The sequence below is a fragment of the Erinaceus europaeus genome, chromosome 1, assembly GCF_950295315.1.
Source record: "Erinaceus europaeus chromosome 1, mEriEur2.1, whole genome shotgun sequence".
In the NCBI taxonomy this organism is placed as follows: Eukaryota; Metazoa; Chordata; class Mammalia; order Eulipotyphla; family Erinaceidae; genus Erinaceus; species Erinaceus europaeus.
Genome location: NC_080162.1, coordinates 361,707 through 383,057, shown reverse-complemented (window position 1 = coordinate 383,057; position 21,351 = coordinate 361,707). Strand labels below are relative to the sequence as shown.

General features: G+C 56.5%; 1 protein-coding gene across 4 annotated transcripts in view; it reads left to right on the top strand.

Annotated features, from left to right (window-relative positions):
- The first annotated feature begins 2,704 nt into the window (after window positions 1–2,704).
- Window positions 2,705–21,351, top strand: part of PANK1 (pantothenate kinase 1) — a 96,735-nt gene continuing 78,088 nt past the window's right edge. For 3 of the 4 annotated variants that reach the window (XM_060178981.1, XM_060177893.1, XM_060177490.1), the window contains exon 1: window positions 2,705–2,994. In XM_060178981.1, coding sequence (XP_060034964.1) covers window positions 2,811–2,994 — 184 coding nt within the window. In that variant the 5' untranslated portion in view covers window positions 2,705–2,810. Of the gene's footprint in view, window positions 2,995–3,850; window positions 3,943–21,351 lie in introns of all 4 variants that reach the window. The other variant, XM_060178343.1, reaches the window with a different exon arrangement.

Sequence of the window (21,351 nt, the reverse complement as noted above, 5' to 3'; positions counted from 1 at the left end):
ACCCGGGGTGGGGGTGCTAGTGAGTCTAATAGGCCATCGAAGGCCAAGGCCACTGCACTGCAGAGTCGGGGAGAAGGCAGTTTTCGGGGCTGATAGTCACATCGGGTAGCACAACCAGGCTGGAATGATCAAGGACCCAGCTCAAGGACCCAGGTCCCCAGCTGCAGGGGAGCTTCCCAAGATGGTGTCTGTGTCTCTCTCCTCTACTTCCTTTTGCCTCTTAATGTCTCTCTATCCAAAATACATAATTGAATATTTTTTAATATTTATTTATTCCCTTTAGTTGCCCTTGGTGTTTTATTGTTGTAGTTATTATTGTTGTTGTTATTGTTATTGTCGTTGGATAGGACAGAGAGACATGGAGAGAGCAGGGGAAGACAGAGAGGGGGAGAGAGACAGACAGACACCTGCAGACCTGCCTCACCGCCTGTGAAGCGACCCCCCTGCAGGTGGGGAGCCGGGGGCCCGAACCAGGATCCTTACGCTGGTCCTTGTGCTTTGCACCACCTGCGCTTAACCCGCTGCACTACCGCCCGACTCCCATAAGTGAATATTTTAAAAATAAGGGTAGCTAACTCTTTAGGGCACCTGCTATGTGCCAGGACTGCAACAGGTACTTTAGGTCATTTTAAAAAAAAACAAACTTTTATTTATAAAAAGGAAACACTGACAAAACCATAGGATGAGAGGGGTACAGCTCCACACAGTTCCCACCCCCAGAGCTCCGTGTCCCGTCCCCTCCCCTGATAGCTTTCCTGTTCTCTCTCTCTGGGAGCATGGACCCAGGGTCACTGTGGGAGCAGAAGGTGGGAGGTCCGGCTTCTGTCACTGCTTCCCCGCTGCACATGGTGCTGGCGGGTGGGTCCACACTCCCGGCCTGTCCTTTGGACCGCTCTTCCCTAGATTCAAAAGCCCCAAGCCGTTACCCAGTTTGGGGAGAGTCTCCAGCTTTGGGAAAGCGGGTCTCATCTCACTTTCTCTGGCCCTGCCAACGGAGCAAGCCGGGAGCCCTGACATCAGCCCTGACCCACCCCCGGGTGCGAACTGGGTTCTGGCTGCAAGGCCGGGCCTCCCGGCGCGCCCTGCCCTCCCCTGCCCTGCCCCCAAGTCGGTCCTCCCGTCCCTCCCCTCCCCTGCCCTGCCCCCAAGTCTGGGCCTCCCCGTCCCTCCCCTCCCCTCCCCCCAAGTCGGGGCCTCCCCGTCCCTCCCCTCCCCTCCCCTGCCCTTAAGTCCGGGCCTCCCCGTCCCTCCCCTCCCCTCCCCTGCCCCCAAGTCCGGGCCTCCCCGACCCTCCCCTCCCCTCCCCTGCCCCCAAGTCCGGGCCTCCCCGTCCCTCCCCTCCCCTGCCCTGCCCCCAAGTCTGGGCCTCCCCGTCCCTCCCCTCCCCTGCCCCCCAAGTCGGGGCCTCCCCGTCCCTCCCCTGCCCCCCAAGTCGGGGCCTCCCCGTCCCTCCCCTCCCCTCCCCTGCCCCCAAGTCGGGGCCTCCCCGTCCCTCCCCTCCCCTCCCCTGCCCCCAAGTCGGGGCCTCCCCGTCCCTCCCCTCCCCTCCCCCCAAGTCGGGGCCTCCCCGTCCCTCCCCTGCCCCCAAGTCAGTCCTCCCCGACCCTCCCCTGCCCCCAAGTCGGGGCCTCCCCGTCCCTCCCTTCCCCTGCCCCCAAGTCGTTCCTCCCCGTCCCTCCCCTCCCCTGCCCCCAAGTCGGTCCTCCCCTGCTACCCCCACCCCCATGCACGCCCCCCCCCCCCCCCCCCGCTTCCCTGCACCCCAGCAGCCCCCCTCGCCCACAGCCTCTGCGGACAGGAAGCCCCCCCGCCCCCGCCCCCATGGCGGCCCAGGCCGGGCTGCTGGGGGTCACGGAAGCGGCGCTGCGGGTGGCCGGGAGTGGGGAGAGCGGTGTCCCAGCCTCCGCAGGCTCCGCAGGGCGGCGCAGGGGGCGGTGCAGGGCGGCGCGGGGCGGTGCGGGGCGGTGCGGTGCAGTGGGCGGTGCAGGTCAGTGCAGGGGGCGGTGCAGGGGGCGGTGCAGGGCGGTGCGGGGCGGTGCAGTGGGCGGTGCAGGTCAGTGCAGGGGGCGGTGCAGTGGGCGGTGCAGTGGGCGGTGCAGGGCGGTGCGGGGCGGTGCGGGGCGGCGCGGGGGCGATGCAGGGGGCGGTGCAGTGGGCGGCGCGGGGCGGTGCAGGGGGCGGCGCGGGGCGGTGCAGGGGCGGTGCGGGGCGGTGCGGGGCGGTGCAGGGCGGTGGAGTGGGCGGTGTGGGGCGGTGCAGTGGGCGGTGCAGTGGGCGGTGCAGGGCGGTGCGGGGCGGTGCGGGGCGGCGCGGGGCGGTGCAGGGGGCGGTGCGGGGCGGTGCGGGGCGGTGCAGGGCGGTGGAGTGGGCGGTGTGGGGCGGTGCAGTGGGCGGTGCGGGGCGGTGCAGGGCGGTGCAGGGCGGTGCAGGGCGGTGGAGTGGGCGGTGCGGGTGCGGAGCGGTGCAGTGGGCGGTGCAGGGCGGTGCGGGGCGGTGCAGGGCGGTGGAGTGGGCGGTGTGGGCGGCGCGGGGCCGTGCAGGGCGGTGCGCAGGGCAGGGCGGTGCAGTGGGCGGTGCGGAGCGGTGCAGTGGGCGGTGCAGGGCGGTGCAGTGGGCGGTGCAGTGCAGGGCGGTGCAGGGCGGTGCAGGGCGGTGCAGGGCGGTGCAGTGGGCGGTGCAGGGCGGTGCAGTGGGCGGTGCAGGGCGGCAGGGGCGGGGCGGGCGAGCCGGCGGGGAGGACGCGGAGCATGACCTCCAGCGAGGCTGCCTGAGCGCCGGCCGCACCCCCGACCCGGCCCGCCAGGCCCGGCATGGACGACCGCGGCGCCCCGCACGCCCCGCACGCCCCGGGGGCCCCCGCCGCCGCCGCCGCCGCCGCCGCCGCCGCCGCGCTGCACAACGGCCTCCGCCCGCCGGCCCGGCGCGACTCGGCCGCCGAGAAGAGCCGCCTGCGGAGACGGAGACGCCCGGACTCGGGGCCCAGGCTCAGGCCGCGTGAGTGGGGCGGCGGGCGGAGGGCTGCGCGGAGGAGGCGGCCTGGGGGGGCGGGGGACGCGCCGCGGGGAGGGCAGAGCCCCGCCCCTCCCCGCCCCTCCCCTCCCCCCAGCAGGCGCCGGCGCCCACCTGGGAGGCGCGGTCCGTCCGTCTGTCCGCGCGCCCCAATGGGAGGCCGGGAGGGGACACACCCGCTGGGTGACGCCGGGTGGCCGGGCCGTGTGGGCCAATGGAGGCGGCGGGGAGGGCGCAGAGTGGGGCTCCTCTGTGAGGGCGGCTGTCAGTCTGTCCAGGAGGCTGTGTGTCTGGGAGGCTGTCAGTCTGTCTGGGAGGCTGTCTGTGTGTCTGGGAGGCTGTCTGTGTGTCTGAGAGGCTGTGTCTGTGAGTCTGGCTGTGTGTCTGTGAGTCTTAGTGTCTGAGTCTGTGTGTCTGTCTGTGTCTGTGAGTGTGCCTGTCAGTCTGTGTGTCTGTCTGAGTCTGTGAGTGTGTCTGTGTCTGTGAGTCTGCCTGTGTGTCTGTGAGTCTGTGTGTCTGTGTCTGTGAGTCTGCCTGTGTGTCTGTGAGTCTGTGTGTCTGTCTGTGTCTGTGAGTGTGCCTGTCTGTCAGTCTGTGTGCCTGTCTGTCAGTCTGTGTGTCTGTGTGTCTATGAGGATGTGTCTGTGAGGCTGTGTCTGTGAGTCTGCCTGTGTGTCTGTGAGTCTGTGTGTCTGTGTCTGTGAGTGTGCCGGTCTGTCAGTCTGTGTGCCTGTCTGTCAGTCTGTGTGTCTGTCTGAGTCTGTGTATCTGTCTGAGTCTGTGTGTCTGTCTGAGTCTGTGAGTCTGAGAGCTTGCAGGCCGCCTCCCCTCAGGGCTGCAGACGGAGCTGCCTGTCTCTGCGCTGCTGTGTCCCCGGCCAGCTGCCCCGCTGTGTCTGCACCACCATGAAGCTTGTCAGAGGCAGGACGCAAAGTGAGTGCGGAGCAGGCTCCACAGCCAGAGCGCGTCTCCTTCAGCGACGGCCACAGCTAGTCAGTCAGTGGCCGGCTGACCTGTGTGTGGAGTTAGCTAGTCAGTGGGTGTCTCACCTGTGTGTGGAGTTACCTAGTCAGTGGGCGGCTGACCTGTGTGTGGAGTTACCTAGTCAGTGGGCGTCTGACCTGTGTGTGGAGTTAACTAGTCAGTGGGCAGCTGACCTGTGTGTGGAGTTAGCTAGTCAGTGGGCGGCTGACCTGTGTGTGGAGTTACCTAGTCAGTGGGTGTCTGACCTGTGTGTGGAGTTAGCTAGTCAGTGGGCAGCTGACCTGTGTGTGGAGTTACCTAGTCAGTGGGCGTCTGACCTGTGTGTGGAGTTAGCTAGTCAGTGGGCGGCTGACCTGTGTGTGGAGTTACCTAGTCAGTGGGTGTCTGACCTGTGTGTGGAGTTAGCTAGTCAGTGGGCGGCTGAGCTGTGTGTGGAGTTACCTAGTCAATGGGTGTCTGACCTGTGTGTGGAGTTACCTAGTCAGTGGGTGTCTGACCTGTGTGTGGAGTTACCTAGTCAGTGGGCGGCTGAGCTGTGTGTGGAGTTAGCTAGTCAGTGGGCAGCTGACCTGTGTGAGGAGTTAGCTAGTCAGTGGGCAGCTGACCTGTGTGTGGAGATAGCTAGTTAGTGGGCAGCTGACCTGTGTGTGGAGTTAGCTAGTCAGTGGGCAGCTGACCTGTGTGTGGAGTTACCTCGTCAGTGGACAGCTGACCTGTGTGTGTAGTTAGCTTGTCATTGGGTGTCTGACTTGTGTCTGGAGTTAGCTTTTAGTGGGTGTCTGACCTGTGTGTGGAGTTAGCTAGTCAATGGGCCGCTGACCTGTGAATGGAGTTAGCTAGTCAGTGGGTAGCTGCCCTGTGTGAGAAGTTACCTAGTGATGGGTAGCTGACCTGTGTGTGAGGTTAGCTAGTGAGTGGGCAGCTGACCTGTGTGTGGATTTAGCTAGTCAGTGGGCAGCTGACCTGTATGTGGAGTTACCTCGTCAGTGGGCATCTGACCTGTGAATGGAGTTAGCTAGTCAGTGGGTAGCTGCCCTGTGTGAGAAGTTACCTAATGATGGGTAGCTGACCTGTGTGTGAGGTTAGCTAGTCAGTGGGCGGCTGACCTGTGTGTGGAATTAACTAGTCAGTGGGCGTCTGACCTGTGTGTGGAGTTAACTAGTCAGTGGGCATCTGACCTGTGAGTGGAGTTAGCTAGTCAGTGGGTGGCTGACCTGTGTGTGGAGTTACCTAGTCAGTGGGCAGCTGACCTGTGTGTGGAGTTAGCTAGTCAGTGGGCGGCTGACCTGTGTGTGGAGTTACCTAGTCAGTGTGTAGCTGACCAGTGTGTGGAGTTACCTAGTCAGTGGGCGTCTGACCTGTGTGTGGAGTTACCTAGTCAGTGGGCGTCTGACCTGTGTGTGGAGTTACCTAGTCAGTGGGCAGCTGACCTGTGTGTGGAGTTACCTAGTCAGTGGGCGTCTGACCTGTGTGTGGAGTTACCTAGTCAGTGGGCAGCTGACCTGTGTGTGGAGTTAGCTAGTCAGTGGGCGGCTGACCTGTGTGTGGAGTTACCTAGTCAGTGGGTGTCTGACCTGTGTGTGCAGTTAGCTAGTCAGTGGGCGGCTGAGCTGTGTGTGGAGTTACCTAGTCAGTGGGCGTCTGACCTGTGTGTGGAGTTAGCTAGTCAGTGGGCGGCTGACCTGTGTGTGGAGTTACCTAGTCAGTGGGTGTCTGACCTGTGTGTGCAGTTAGCTAGTCAGTGGGCGGCTGAGCTGTGTGTGGAGTTACCTAGTCAATGGGTGTCTGACCTGTGTGTGGAGTTACCTAGTCAGTGGGTGTCTGACCTGTGTGTGGAGTTACCTAGTCAGTGGGCGGCTGAGCTGTGTGTGGAGTTAGCTAGTCAGTGGGCAGCTGACCTGTGTGAGGAGTTAGCTAGTCAGTGGGCAGCTGACCTGTGTGTGGAGATAGCTAGTTAGTGGGCAGCTGACCTGTGTGTGGAGTTAGCTAGTCAGTGGGCAGCTGACCTGTGTGTGGAGTTACCTCGTCAGTGGACAGCTGACCTGTGTGTGTAGTTAGCTTGTCATTGGGTGTCTGACTTGTGTCTGGAGTTAGCTTTTAGTGGGTGTCTGACCTGTGTGTGGAGTTAGCTAGTCAATGGGCCGCTGACCTGTGAATGGAGTTAGCTAGTCAGTGGGTAGCTGCCCTGTGTGAGAAGTTACCTAGTGATGGGTAGCTGACCTGTGTGTGAGGTTAGCTAGTCAGTGGGCAGCTGACCTGTGTGTGGATTTAGCTAGTCAGTGGGCAGCTGACCTGTATGTGGAGTTACCTCGTCAGTGGGCGTCTGACCTGTGTGTGGAGTTAGCTAGTCAATGGGCCGCTGACCTGTGAATGGAGTTAGCTAGTCAGTGGGTAGCTGCCCTGTGTGAGAAGTTACCTAGTGATGGGTAGCTGACCTGTGTGTGAGGTTAGCTAGTCAGTGGGCAGCTGACCTGTGTGTGGATTTAGCTAGTCAGTGGGCAGCTGACCTGTATGTGGAGTTACCTCGTCAGTGGGCATCTGACCTGTGAATGGAGTTAGCTAGTCAGTGGGTAGCTGCCCTGTGTGAGAAGTTACCTAATGATGGGTAGCTGACCTGTGTGTGAGGTTAGCTAGTCAGTGGGCGGCTGACCTGTGTGTGGAATTAACTAGTCAGTGGGCGTCTGACCTGTGTGTGGAGTTAACTAGTCAGTGGGCATCTGACCTGTGAGTGGAGTTAGCTAGTCAGTGGGCGGCTGACCTGTGTGTGGAGTTACCTAGTCAGTGGGCAGCTGACCTGTGTGTGGAGTTAGCTAGTCAGTGGGCGGCTGACCTGTGTGTGGAGTTACCTAGTCAGTGTGTAGCTGACCAGTGTGTGGAGTTACCTAGTCAGTGGGCGTCTGACCTGTGTGTGGAGTTACCTAGTCAGTGGGCGTCTGACCTGTGTGTGGAGTTACCTAGTCAGTGGGCAGCTGACCTGTGTGTGGAGTTACCTAGTCAGTGGGCGTCTGACCTGTGTGTGGAGTTACCTAGTCAGTGTGTAGCTGACCAGTGTGTGGAGTTAGCTAGTCAGTGGGCGGCTGTCCTGTGTGTGGAGTTACCTAGTCAGTGGGTGACGGACCTGTGTGTGGAGTTAGCTAGTCAGTGGGCAGCTGACCTGTGTGTGGAGTTAGCTAGTCAGTGGGCAGCTGACCTGTGTGTGGAGTTAGCTAGTCAGTGGGCGGCTGACCTCTGTGTGTAGTTAGCTAGTCATTGGGTGTCTGACTTGTGTCTGGAGTTAGCTTTTAGTGGGTGTCTGACCTGTGTGTGGAGTTAGCTAGTCAATGGGCCGCTGACCTGTGAATGGAGTTAGCTAGTCAGTGGGTAGCTGCTCTGTGTGTGAAGTTACCTAGTGATGGGTAGCTGACCAGTGTGTGGAGTTAGCTAGTCAGTGGGTAGCTGACCAGTGTGTGGAGTTACCTTGTCAGTGGACAGCTGACCTGTGTGTGTAGTTAGCTTGTCATTGGGTGTCTGACTTGTGTCTGGAGTTAGCTTTTAGTGGGTGTCTGACCTGTGTGTGGAGTTAGCTAGTCAATGGGCCGCTGACCTGTGAATGGAGTTAGCTAGTCAGTGGGTAGCTGCCCTGTGTGAGAAGTTACCTAGTGATGGGTAGCTGACCTGTGTGTGAGGTTAGCTAGTGAGTGGGCAGCTGACCTGTGTGTGGATTTAGCTAGTCAGTGGGCAGCTGACCTGTATGTGGAGTTACCTCGTCAGTGGGCGTCTGACCTGTGTGTGGAGTTAGCTAGTCAATGGGCCGCTGACCTGTGAATGGAGTTAGCTAGTCAGTGGGTAGCTGCCCTGTGTGAGAAGTTACCTAGTGATGGGTAGCTGACCTGTGTGTGAGGTTAGCTAGTCAGTGGGCGGCTGACCTGTGTGTGGCGTTAACTAGTCAGTGGGCATCTGACCTGTGTGTGGAGTTAACTAGTCAGTGGGCAGCTGACCTGTGAGTGGAGTTAGCTAGTCAGTGGGCAGCTGACCTGTGTGTGGAGTTAGCTAGTCAGTGGGCAGCTGACCTGTGTGTGGAGTTACCTAGTCAGTGGGCGTATCACCTGTGTGTGGTGTTTCCTAGTCAGTGGGCAGCTGACCTGTGTGTGGAGTTAGCTAGTCAGTGGGCGTCTGACCTGTGTGTGGAGTTACCTAGTCAGTGTGTAGCTGACTAGTGTGTGGAGTTAGCTAGTCAGTGGGCTGTTGACCTGTGTGTGGAGTTACCTAGTCAGTGTGTGGCTGACCAGTGTGTGGAGTTAGCTAGTCAGTGGGCGTCTGACCTGTGTGTGGAGTTACCTAGTCAGTGTGTGGCTGACCAGTGTGTGGAGTTACCTAGTCAGTGGGCGTCTCACCTGTGTGTGGTGTTTCCTAGTCAGTGGGCAGCTGACCTGTGTGTGGAGTTACCTAGTCAGTGTGTAGCTGACCAGTGTGTGGAGTTACCTAGGCAGTTTGCGTCTGACCTGTGTGTGGAGTTACCTAGTCAGTGGGCGGCTGACCTGTGTGTGGAGTTACCTAGTCAGAGGGCAGCTGACCTGTGTGTGGAGTTACCTAGTCAGTGGGCGTCTCACCTGTGTGTGGTGTTTCCTAGTCAGTGGGCAGCTGACCTGTGTGTGGAGTTACCTAGTCAGTGGGCGTCTGACCTGTGTGTGGAGTTACCTAGTCAGTGTGTAGCTGACCAGTGTGTGGAGTTAGCTAGTCAGTGGGCAGCTGACCTGTGTGTGGAGTTACCTAGTCAGTGGGCGTCTCACCTGTGTGTGGTGTTTCCTAGTCAGTGGGCAGCTGACCAGTGTGTGGAGTTAGCTAGTCAGTGGGCGGCTGACCTGTGTGTGGAGTTACCTAGTCAGTGTGTAGCTGACCAGTGTGTGGAGTTAGCTAGTCAGTGGGCAGCTGACCTGTGTGTGGAGTTACCTAGTCAGTGGGCGGCTGACCTGTGTGTGGAGTTACCTAGTCAGTGTTTAGCTGACCAGTGTGTGGAGTTAGCTAGTCAGTGGGCTGTTGACCTGTGTGTGGAGTTACCTAGTCAGTGTGTGGCTGACCAGTGTGTGGAGTTAGCTAGTCAGTGGGCGTCTGACCTGTGTGTGGAGTTACCTAGTCAGTGTGTGGCTGACCAGTGTGTGGAGTTACCTAGTCAGTGGGCGTCTCACCTGTGTGTGGTGTTTCCTAGTCAGTGGGTAGCTGACCAGTGTGTGGAGTTAGCTAGTCAGTGGGCAGCTGACCTGTGTGTGGAGTTACCTAGTCAGTGTCTAGCTGACCAGTGTGTGGAGTTACCTAGTCAGTGGGCGTCTGACCTGTGTGTGGAGTTACCTAGTCAGTGGGCGGCTGACCTGTGTGTGGAGTTACCTAGTCAGTGTGTAGCTGACCAGTGTGTGGAGTTACCTAGTCAGTGGGCGTCTGACCTGTGTGTGGAGTTACCTAGTCAGTGGGCGTCTGACCTGTGTGTGGAGTACCTAGTCAGTGGGCAGCTGACCTGTGTGTGGAGTTACCTAGTCAGTGGGCGTCTGACCTGTGTGTGGAGTTACCTAGTCAGTGTGTAGCTGACCAGTGTGTGGAGTTAGCTAGTCAGTGGGCGGCTGTCCTGTGTGTGGAGTTACCTAGTCAGTGGGTGACGGACCTGTGTGTGGAGTTAGCTAGTCAGTGGGCAGCTGACCTGTGTGTGGAGTTAGCTAGTCAGTGGGCAGCTGACCTGTGTGTGGAGTTAGCTAGTCAGTGGGCAGCTGACCTGTGTGTGTAGTTAGCTAGTCATTGGGTGTCTGACTTGTGTCTGGAGTTAGCTTTTAGTGGGTGTCTGACCTGTGTGTGGAGTTAGCTAGTCAATGGGCCGCTGACCTGTGAATGGAGTTAGCTAGTCAGTGGGTAGCTGCTCTGTGTGTGAAGTTACCTAGTGATGGGTAGCTGACCAGTGTGTGGAGTTAGCTAGTCAGTGGGTAGCTGACCGGTGTGTGGAGTTACCTTGTCAGTGGACAGCTGACCTGTGTGTGTAGTTAGCTTGTCATTGGGTGTCTGACTTGTGTCTGGAGTTAGCTTTTAGTGGGTGTCTGACCTGTGTGTGGAGTTAGCTAGTCAATGGGCCGCTGACCTGTGAATGGAGTTAGCTAGTCAGTGGGTAGCTGCCCTGTGTGAGAAGTTACCTAGTGATGGGTAGCTGACCTGTGTGTGAGGTTAGCTAGTGAGTGGGCAGCTGACCTGTGTGTGGATTTAGCTAGTCAGTGGGCAGCTGACCTGTATGTGGAGTTACCTCGTCAGTGGGCGTCTGACCTGTGTGTGGAGTTAGCTAGTCAATGGGCCGCTGACCTGTGAATGGAGTTAGCTAGTCAGTGGGTAGCTGCCCTGTGTGAGAAGTTACCTAGTGATGGGTAGCTGACCTGTGTGTGAGGTTAGCTAGTCAGTGGGCGGCTGACCTGTGTGTGGCGTTAACTAGTCAGTGGGCATCTGACCTGTGTGTGGAGTTAACTAGTCAGTGGGCAGCTGACCTGTGAGTGGAGTTAGCTAGTCAGTGGGCAGCTGACCTGTGTGTGGAGTTAGCTAGTCAGTGGGCAGCTGACCTGTGTGTGGAGTTAGCTAGTCAGTGGGCAGCTGACCTGTGTGTGGAGTTACCTAGTCAGTGGGCGTATCACCTGTGTGTGGTGTTTCCTAGTCAGTGGGCAGCTGACCTGTGTGTGGAGTTAGCTAGTCAGTGGGCGTCTGACCTGTGTGTGGAGTTACCTAGTCAGTGTGTAGCTGACTAGTGTGTGGAGTTAGCTAGTCAGTGGGCTGTTGACCTGTGTGTGGAGTTACCTAGTCAGTGTGTGGCTGACCAGTGTGTGGAGTTAGCTAGTCAGTGGGCGTCTGACCTGTGTGTGGAGTTACCTAGTCAGTGTGTGGCTGACCAGTGTGTGGAGTTACCTAGTCAGTGGGCGTCTCACCTGTGTGTGGTGTTTCCTAGTCAGCGGGCAGCTGACCTGTGTGTGGAGTTACCTAGTCAGTGTGTAGCTGACCAGTGTGTGGAGTTACCTAGGCAGTTTGCGTCTGACCTGTGTGTGGAGTTACCTAGTCAGTGGGCGGCTGACCTGTGTGTGGAGTTACCTAGTCAGAGGGCAGCTGACCTGTGTGTGGAGTTAGCTAGTCAGTGGGAGGCTGACCTGTGTGTGGAGTTACCTAGTCAGTGGGCGTCTGACCTGTGTGTGGAGTTACCGAGTCAGTGTGTAGCTGACCAGTGTGTGGAGTTAGCTAGTCAGTGGGCAGCTGACCTGTGTGTGGAGTTACCTAGTCAGTGGGCGTCTGACCTGTGTGTGGAGTTACCTAGTCAGTGGGTGGCTGACCTGTGTGTGGAGTTACCGAGTCAGTGTGTAGCTGACCAGTGTGTGGAGTTAGCTAGTCAGTGGGCAGCTGACCTGTGTGTGGAGTTAGCTAGTCAGTGTTTAGCTGACCTGTGTGTGGAGTTACCTAGTCAGTGGGAGGCTGACCTGTGTGTGGAGTTACCTAGTCAGTGGGCGTCTGACCTGTGTGTGGAGTTACCGAGTCAGTGTGTAGCTGACCAGTGTGTGGAGTTAGCTAGTCAGTGGGCAGCTGACCTGTGTGTGGAGTTACCTAGTCAGTGGGCGTCTGACCTGTGTGTGGAGTTACCTAGTCAGTGGGTGGCTGACCTGTGTGTGGAGTTACCTAGTCAGTGGGCGTCTGACCTGTGTGTGGAGTTACCTAGTCAGTGTGTAGCTGACCAGTGTGTGGAGTTAGCTAGTCAGTGGGCAGCTGACCTGTGTGTGGAGTTACCTAGTCAGTGGGCGTCTGACCTGTGTGTGGAGTTACCTAGTCAGTGGGCGGCTGTCCTGTGTGTGGAGTTACCTAGTCAGTGGGTGGCGGACCTGTGTGTGGAGTTAGCTAGTCAGTGGGCAGCTGACCTGTGTGTGGAGTTAGCTAGTCAGTGGGCAGCTGACCTGTGTGTGGAGTTAGCTAGTCAGTGGGCAGCTGACCTGTGTGTGTAGTTAGCTAGTCATTGGGTGTCTGACTTGTGTCTGGAGTTAGCTTTTAGTGGGTGTCTGACCTGTGTGTGGAGTTAGCTAGTCAATGGGCCGCTGACCTGTGAATGGAGTTAGCTAGTCAGTGGGTAGCTGCTCTGTGTGTGAAGTTACCTAGTGATGGGTAGCTGACCAGTGTGTGGAGTTAGCTAGTCAGTGGGTAGCTGACCTGTGTGTGGAGTTACCTGGTCAGTGGACAGCTGACCTGTGTGTGTAGTTAGCTTGTCATTGGGTGTCTGACTTGTGTCTGGAGTTAGCTTTTAGTGGGTGTCTGACCTGTGTGTGGAGTTAGCTAGTCAATGGGCCGCTGACCTGTGAATGGAGTTAGCTAGTCAGTGGGTAGCTGCCCTGTGTGAGAAGTTACCTAGTGATGGGTAGCTGACCTGTGTGTGAGGTTAGCTAGTCAGTGGGCGGCTGACCTGTGTGTGGAGTTAACTAGTCAGTGGGCGTCTGACCTGTGTGTGGAGTTAACTAGTCAGTGGGCAGCAGACCTGTGAGTGGAGTTAGCTAGTCAGTGGGCAGCTGACCTGTGTGTGGAGTTAGCTAGTCAGTGGGCAGCTGACCTGTGTGTGGAGTTAGCTAGTCAGTGGGCAGCTGACCTGTGTGTGGAGTTACCTAGTCAGTGGGCGTCTCACCTGTGTGTGGTGTTTCCTAGTCAGTGGGCAGCTGACCTTTGTGTGGAGTTAGCTAGTCAGTGGGCGTCTGACCTGTGTGTGGAGTTACCTAGTCAGTGTTTAGCTGACCAGTGTGTGGAGTTAGCTAGTCAGTGGGCTGTTGAACTGTGTGTGGAGTTACCTAGTCAGTGTGTGGCTGACCAGTGTGTGGAGTTAGCTAGTCAGTGGGCGTCTGACCTGTGTGTGGAGTTACCTAGTCAGTGTGTGGCTGACCAGTGTGTGGAGTTACCTAGTCAGTGGGCGTCTCACCTGTGTGTGGTGTTTCCTAGTCAGTGGGCAGCTGACCAGTGTGTGGAGTTAGCTAGTCAGTGGGCAGCTGACCTGTGTGTGGAGTTACCTAGTCAGTGTGTAGCTGACCAGTGTGTGGAGTTACCTAGTCAGTGGGCGTCTGACCTGTGTGTGGAGTTACCTAGTCAGTGGGCGGCTGACCTGTGTGTGGAGTTACCTAGTCAGTGTGTAGCTGACCAGTGTGTGGAGTTACCTAGTCAGTGGGCGTCTGACCTGTGTGTGGAGTTACCTAGTCAGTGGGCGTCTGACCTGTGTGTGGAGTACCTAGTCAGTGGGCAGCTGACCTGTGTGTGGAGTTACCTAGTCAGTGGGCGTCTGACCTGTGTGTGGAGTTACCTAGTCAGTGTGTAGCTGACCAGTGTGTGGAGTTAGCTAGTCAGTGGGCGGCTGTCCTGTGTGTGGAGTTACCTAGTCAGTGGGTGACGGACCTGTGTGTGGAGTTAGCTAGTCAGTGGGCAGCTGACCTGTGTGTGGAGTTAGCTAGTCAGTGGGCAGCTGACCTGTGTGTGGAGTTAGCTAGTCAGTGGGCAGCTGACCTGTGTGTGTAGTTAGCTAGTCATTGGGTGTCTGACTTGTGTCTGGAGTTAGCTTTTAGTGGGTGTCTGACCTGTGTGTGGAGTTAGCTAGTCAATGGGCCGCTGACCTGTGAATGGAGTTAGCTAGTCAGTGGGTAGCTGCTCTGTGTGTGAAGTTACCTAGTGATGGGTAGCTGACCAGTGTGTGGAGTTAGCTAGTCAGTGGGTAGCTGACCGGTGTGTGGAGTTACCTTGTCAGTGGACAGCTGACCTGTGTGTGTAGTTAGCTTGTCATTGGGTGTCTGACTTGTGTCTGGAGTTAGCTTTTAGTGGGTGTCTGACCTGTGTGTGGAGTTAGCTAGTCAATGGGCCGCTGACCTGTGAATGGAGTTAGCTAGTCAGTGGGTAGCTGCCCTGTGTGAGAAGTTACCTAGTGATGGGTAGCTGACCTGTGTGTGAGGTTAGCTAGTGAGTGGGCAGCTGACCTGTGTGTGGATTTAGCTAGTCAGTGGGCAGCTGACCTGTATGTGGAGTTACCTCGTCAGTGGGCGTCTGACCTGTGTGTGGAGTTAGCTAGTCAATGGGCCGCTGACCTGTGAATGGAGTTAGCTAGTCAGTGGGTAGCTGCCCTGTGTGAGAAGTTACCTAGTGATGGGTAGCTGACCTGTGTGTGAGGTTAGCTAGTCAGTGGGCGGCTGACCTGTGTGTGGCGTTAACTAGTCAGTGGGCATCTGACCTGTGTGTGGAGTTAACTAGTCAGTGGGCAGCTGACCTGTGAGTGGAGTTAGCTAGTCAGTGGGCAGCTGACCTGTGTGTGGAGTTAGCTAGTCAGTGGGCAGCTGACCTGTGTGTGGAGTTAGCTAGTCAGTGGGCAGCTGACCTGTGTGTGGAGTTACCTAGTCAGTGGGCGTATCACCTGTGTGTGGTGTTTCCTAGTCAGTGGGCAGCTGACCTGTGTGTGGAGTTAGCTAGTCAGTGGGCGTCTGACCTGTGTGTGGAGTTACCTAGTCAGTGTGTGGCTGACCAGTGTGTGGAGTTAGCTAGTCAGTGGGCGTCTCACCTGTGTGTTGTGTTTCCTAGTCAGTGGGCAGCTGACCTGTGTGTGGAGTTACCTAGTCAGTGTGTGGCTGACCAGTGTGTGGAGTTAGCTAGTCAGTGGGCGTCTGACCTGTGTGTGGAGTTACCTAGTCAGTGTGTGGCTGACCAGTGTGTGGAGTTACCTAGTCAGTGGGCGTCTCACCTGTGTGTGGTGTTTCCTAGTCAGTGGGCAGCTGACCTGTGTGTGGAGTTACCTAGTCAGTGTGTAGCTGACCAGTGTGTGGAGTTACCTAGGCAGTTTGCGTCTGACCTGTGTGTGGAGTTACCTAGTCAGTGGGCGGCTGACCTGTGTGTGGAGTTACCTAGTCAGAGGGCAGCTGACCTGTGTGTGGAGTTACCTAGTCAGTGGGCGTCTCACCTGTGTGTGGTGTTTCCTAGTCAGTGGGCAGCTGACCTGTGTGTGGAGTTACCTAGTCAGTGGGCGTCTGACCTGTGTGTGGAGTTACCTAGTCAGTGTGTAGCTGACCAGTGTGTGGAGTTAGCTAGTCAGTGGGCAGCTGACCTGTGTGTGGAGTTACCTAGTCAGTGGGCGTCTCACCTGTGTGTGGTGTTTCCTAGTCAGTGGGCAGCTGACCAGTGTGTGGAGTTAGCTAGTCAGTGGGCGGCTGACCTGTGTGTGGAGTTACCTAGTCAGTGTGTAGCTGACCAGTGTGTGGAGTTAGCTAGTCAGTGGGCAGCTGACCTGTGTGTGGAGTTACCTAGTCAGTGGGCGGCTGACCTGTGTGTGGAGTTACCTAGTCAGTGTTTAGCTGACCAGTGTGTGGAGTTAGCTAGTCAGTGGGCTGTTGACCTGTGTGTGGAGTTACCTAGTCAGTGTGTGGCTGACCAGTGTGTGGAGTTAGCTAGTCAGTGGGCGTCTGACCTGTGTGTGGAGTTACCTAGTCAGTGTGTGGCTGACCAGTGTGTGGAGTTACCTAGTCAGTGGGCGTCTCACCTGTGTGTGGTGTTTCCTAGTCAGTGGGCAGCTGACCAGTGTGTGGAGTTAGCTAGTCAGTGGGCAGCTGACCTGTGTGTGGAGTTACCTAGTCAGTGTGTAGCTGACCAGTGTGTGGAGTTACCTAGTCAGTGGGCGTCTGACCTGTGTGTGGAGTTACCTAGTCAGTGGGCGGCTGACCTGTGTGTGGAGTTACCTAGTCAGTGTGTAGCTGACCAGTGTGTGGAGTTACCTAGTCAGTGGGCGTCTGACCTGTGTGTGGAGTTACCTAGTCAGTGGGCGTCTGACCTGTGTGTGGAGTACCTAGTCAGTGGGCAGCTGACCTGTGTGTGGAGTTACCTAGTCAGTGGGCGTCTGACCTGTGTGTGGAGTTACCTAGTCAGTGTGTAGCTGACCAGTGTGTGGAGTTAGCTAGTCAGTGGGCGGCTGTCCTGTGTGTGGAGTTACCTAGTCAGTGGGTGACGGACCTGTGTGTGGAGTTAGCTAGTCAGTGGGCAGCTGACCTGTGTGTGGAGTTAGCTAGTCAGTGGGCAGCTGACCTGTGTGTGGAGTTAGCTAGTCAGTGGGCAGCTGACCTGTGTGTGTAGTTAGCTAGTCATTGGGTGTCTGACTTGTGTCTGGAGTTAGCTTTTAGTGGGTGTCTGACCTGTGTGTGGAGTTAGCTAGTCAATGGGCCGCTGACCTGTGAATGGAGTTAGCTAGTCAGTGGGTAGCTGCTCTGTGTGTGAAGTTACCTAGTGATGGGTAGCTGACCAGTGTGTGGAGTTAGCTAGTCAGTGGGTAGCTGACCGGTGTGTGGAGTTACCTTGTCAGTGGACAGCTGACCTGTGTGTGTAGTTAGCTTGTCATTGGGTGTCTGACTTGTGTCTGGAGTTAGCTTTTAGTGGGTGTCTGACCTGTGTGTGGAGTTAGCTAGTCAATGGGCCGCTGACCTGTGAATGGAGTTAGCTAGTCAGTGGGTAGCTGCCCTGTGTGAGAAGTTACCTAGTGATGGGTAGCTGACCTGTGTGTGAGGTTAGCTAGTGAGTGGGCAGCTGACCTGTGTGTGGATTTAGCTAGTCAGTGGGCAGCTGACCTGTATGTGGAGTTACCTCGTCAGTGGGCGTCTGACCTGTGTGTGGAGTTAGCTAGTCAATGGGCCGCTGACCTGTGAATGGAGTTAGCTAGTCAGTGGGTAGCTGCCCTGTGTGAGAAGTTACCTAGTGATGGGTAGCTGACCTGTGTGTGAGGTTAGCTAGTCAGTGGGCGGCTGACCTGTGTGTGGCGTTAACTAGTCAGTGGGCATCTGACCTGTGTGTGGAGTTAACTAGTCAGTGGGCAGCTGACCTGTGAGTGGAGTTAGCTAGTCAGTGGGCAGCTGACCTGTGTGTGGAGTTAGCTAGTCAGTGGGCAGCTGACCTGTGTGTGGAGTTAGCTAGTCAGTGGGCAGCTGACCTGTGTGTGGAGTTACCTAGTCAGTGGGCGTATCACCTGTGTGTGGTGTTTCCTAGTCAGTGGGCAGCTGACCTGTGTGTGGAGTTAGCTAGTCAGTGGGCGTCTGACCTGTGTGTGGAGTTACCTAGTCAGTGTGTAGCTGACTAGTGTGTGGAGTTAGCTAGTCAGTGGGCTGTTGACCTGTGTGTGGAGTTACCTAGTCAGTGTGTGGCTGACCAGTGTGTGGAGTTAGCTAGTCAGTGGGCGTCTGACCTGTGTGTGGAGTTACCTAGTCAGTGTGTGGCTGACCAGTGTGTGGAGTTACCTAGTCAGTGGGCGTCTCACCTGTGTGTGGTGTTTCCTAGTCAGTGGGCAGCTGACCTGTGTGTGGAGTTACCTAGTCAGTGTGTAGCTGACCAGTGTGTGGAGTTACCTAGGCAGTTTGCGTCTGACCTGTGTGTGGAGTTACCTAGTCAGTGGGCGGCTGACCTGTGTGTGGAGTTACCTAGTCAGAGGGCAGCTGACCTGTGTGTGGAGTTACCTAGTCAGTGGGCGTCTCACCTGTGTGTGGTGTTTCCTAGTCAGTGGGCAGCTGACCTGTGTGTGGAGTTACCTAGTCAGTGGGCGTCTGACCTGTGTGTGGAGTTACCTAGTCAGTGTGTAGCTGACCAGTGTGTGGAGTTAGCTAGTCAGTGGGCAGCTGACCTGTGTGTGGAGTTACCTAGTCAGTGGGCGTCTCACCTGTGTGTGGTGTTTCCTAGTCAGTGGGCAGCTGACCAGTGTGTGGAGTTAGCTAGTCAGTGGGCGGCTGACCTGTGTGTGGAGTTACCTAGTCAGTGTGTAGCTGACCAGTGTGTGGAGTTAGCTAGTCAGTGGGCAGCTGACCTGTGTGTGGAGTTACCTAGTCAGTGGGCGGCTGACCTGTGTGTGGAGTTACCTAGTCAGTGGGCAGCTGACCTGTGTGTGGAGTTACCTAGTCAGTGGGCGTCTCACCTGTGTGTGGTGTTTCCTAGTCAGTGGGCAGCTGACCTGTGTGTGGAGTTACCTAGTCAGTGGGCGTCTGACCTGTGTGTGGAGTTACCTAGTCAGTGTGTAGCTGACCAGTGTGTGGAGTTAGCTAGTCAGTGTTTAGCTGACCTGTGTGTGGAGTTACCTAGTCAGTGGGCGGCTGACCTGTGTGTGGAGTTACCTAGTCAGTGGGCGTCTGACCTGTGTGTGGAGTTACCGAGTCAGTGTGTAGCTGACCAGTGTGTGGAGTTAGCTAGTCAGTGGGCAGCTGACCTGTGTGTGGAGTTACCTAGTCAGTGGGCGTCTGACCTGTGTGTGGAGTTACCTAGTCAGTGGGTGGCTGACCTGTGTGTGGAGTTACCTAGTCAGTGGGCGTCTGACCTGTGTGTGGAGTTACCTAGTCAGTGTGTAGCTGACCAGTGTGTGGAGTTAGCTAGTCAGTGGGCAGCTGACCTGTGTGTGGAGTTACCTAGTCAGTGGGCGTCTGACCTGTGTGTGGAGTTACCTAGTCAGTGGGCGGCTGTCCTGTGTGTGGAGTTACCTAGTCAGTGGGTGGCGGACCTGTGTGTGGAGTTAGCTAGTCAGTGGGCAGCTGACCTGTGTGTGGAGTTAGCTAGTCAGTGGGCAGCTGACCTGTGTGTGGAGTTAGCTAGTCAGTGGGCAGCTGACCTGTGTGTGTAGTTAGCTAGTCATTGGGTGTCTGACTTGTGTCTGGAGTTAGCTTTTAGTGGGTGTCTGACCTGTGTGTGGAGTTAGCTAGTCAATGGGCCGCTGACCTGTGAATGGAGTTAGCTAGTCAGTGGGTAGCTGCTCTGTGTGTGAAGTTACCTAGTGATGGGTAGCTGACCAGTGTGTGGAGTTAGCTAGTCAGTGGGTAGCTGACCTGTGTGTGGAGTTACCTGGTCAGTGGACAGCTGACCTGTGTGTGTAGTTAGCTTGTCATTGGGTGTCTGACTTGTGTCTGGAGTTAGCTTTTAGTGGGTGTCTGACCTGTGTGTGGAGTTAGCTAGTCAATGGGCCGCTGACCTGTGAATGGAGTTAGCTAGTCAGTGGGTAGCTGCCCTGTGTGAGAAGTTACCTAGTGATGGGTAGCTGACCTGTGTGTGAGGTTAGCTAGTGAGTGGGCAGCTGACCTGTGTGTGGATTTAGCTAGTCAGTGGGCAGCTGACCTGTATGTGGAGTTACCTCGTCAGTGGGCGTCTGACCTGTGTGTGGAGTTAGCTAGTCAATGGGCCGCTGACCTGTGAATGGAGTTAGCTAGTCAGTGGGTAGCTGCCCTGTGTGAGAAGTTACCTAGTGATGGGTAGCTGACCTGTGTGTGAGGTTAGCTAGTCAGTGGGCGGCTGACCTGTGTGTGGAGTTAACTAGTCAGTGGGCGTCTGACCTGTGTGTGGAGTTAACTAGTCAGTGGGCAGCAGACCTGTGAGTGGAGTTAGCTAGTCAGTGGGCAGCTGACCTGTGTGTGGAGTTAGCTAGTCAGTGGGCAGCTGACCTGTGTGTGGAGTTAGCTAGTCAGTGGGCAGCTGACCTGTGTGTGGAGTTACCTAGTCAGTGGGCGTCTCACCTGTGTGTGGTGTTTCCTAGTCAGTGGGCAGCTGACCTTTGTGTGGAGTTAGCTAGTCAGTGGGCGTCTGACCTGTGTGTGGAGTTACCTAGTCAGTGTTTAGCTGACCAGTGTGTGGAGTTAGCTAATCAGTGGGCTGTTGACCTGTGTGTCGAGTTACCTAGTCAGTGTGTGGCTGACCAGTGTGTGGAGTTAGCTAGTCAGTGGGCGTCTGACCTGTGTGTGGAGTTACCTAGTCAGTGTGTGGCTGACCAGTGTGTGGAGTTACCTAGTCAGTTAGCGTCTCACCTGTGTGTGGTGTTTCCTAGTCAGTGGGCAGCTGACCAGTGTGTGGAGTTAGCTAGTCAGTGGGCAGCTGACCTGTGTGTGGAGTTACCTAGTCAGTGTGTAGCTGACCAGTGTGTGGAGTTACCTAGTCAGTGGGCGTCTGACCTGTGTGTGGAGTTACCTAGTCAGTGGGCGGCTGACCTGTGTGTGGAGTTACCTAGTCAGTGGGCAGCTGACCTGTGTGTGGAGTTACCTAGTAAGTGGGCGTCTCACCTGTGTGTGGTGTTTCCTAGTCAGTGGGCAGCTGACCTGTGTGTGGAGTTACCTAGTCAGTAGGCGTCTGACCTGTGTGTGGAGTTACCTAGTCAGTGTGTAGCTGACCAGTGAGTGGAGTTAGCTAGTCAGTGGTCAGCTGACCTGTGTGTGGAGTTACGTAGTCAGTGGGCGTCTGACCTGTGTGTGGAGTTACCTAGTCAGTGGGCGTCTGACCTGTGTGTGGAGTTACCTAGTCAGTGTGTACCTGACCAGTGTGTGGAGTTAGCTAGTCAGTGGGCAGCTGACCTGTGTGTGGAGTTACCTAGTCAGTGGGCGTCTGACCTGTGTGTGGAGTTACCTAGTCAGTGGGCAGCTGACCTGTGTGTGGAGTTACCTAGTCAGTGGGCGTCTGACCTGTGTGTGGAGTTACCGAGTCAGTGTGTAGCTGACCAGTGTGTGGAGTTAGCTAGTCAGTGGGCAGCTGACCTGTGTGTGGAGTTACCTAGTCAGTGGGCGTCTGACCTGTGTGTGGAGTTACCTAGTCAGTGGGCGGCTGACCTGTGTGTGGAGTTACCTAGTCAGTGGGCGGCTGACCTGTGTGTGGAGTTAGCTAGTCAGTGGGCAGCTGCCCTGTGTGTGGAGTTAGCTAGTCAGTGGGCAGCTGACCTGTGTGTGGAGTTAGCTAGTCAGTGGGCAGCTGACCTGTGTGTGTAGTTAGCTAGTCATTGGGTGTCTGACTTGTGTCTGGAGTTAGCTTTTAGTGGGTGTCTCACCTGTGTGTGGAGTTAGCTAGTCAATGGGCCGCTGACCTGTGAATGGAGTTAGCTAGTCAGTGGGTAGCTGCTCTGTGTGTGAAGTTACCTAGTGATGGGTAGCTGACCAGTGTGTGGAGTTAGCTAGTCAGTGGGTAGCTGACCTGTGTGTGGAGTTACCTCGTCAGTGGACAGCTGACCTGTGTGTGTAGTTAGCTTGTCATTGGGTGTCTGACTTGTGTCTGGAATTAGCTTTTAGTGGGTGTCTGACCTGTGTGTGGAGTTAGCTAGTCAATGGGCCGCTGACCTGTGAATGGAGTTAGCTAGTCAGTGGGTAGCTGCCCTGTGTGAGAAGTTACCTAGTGATGGGTAGCTGACCTGTGTGTGAGGTTAGCTAGTCAGTGGGCAGCTGACCTGTGTGTGGATTTAGCTAGCCAGTGGGCAGCTGACCTGTATGTGGAGTTACCTCGTCAGTGGGCATCTGACCTGTGTGTGGAGTTAGCTAGTCAATGGGCCGCTGACCTGTGAATGGAGTTAGCTAGTCAGCGGGTAGCTGCCCTGTGTGAGAAGTTACCTAA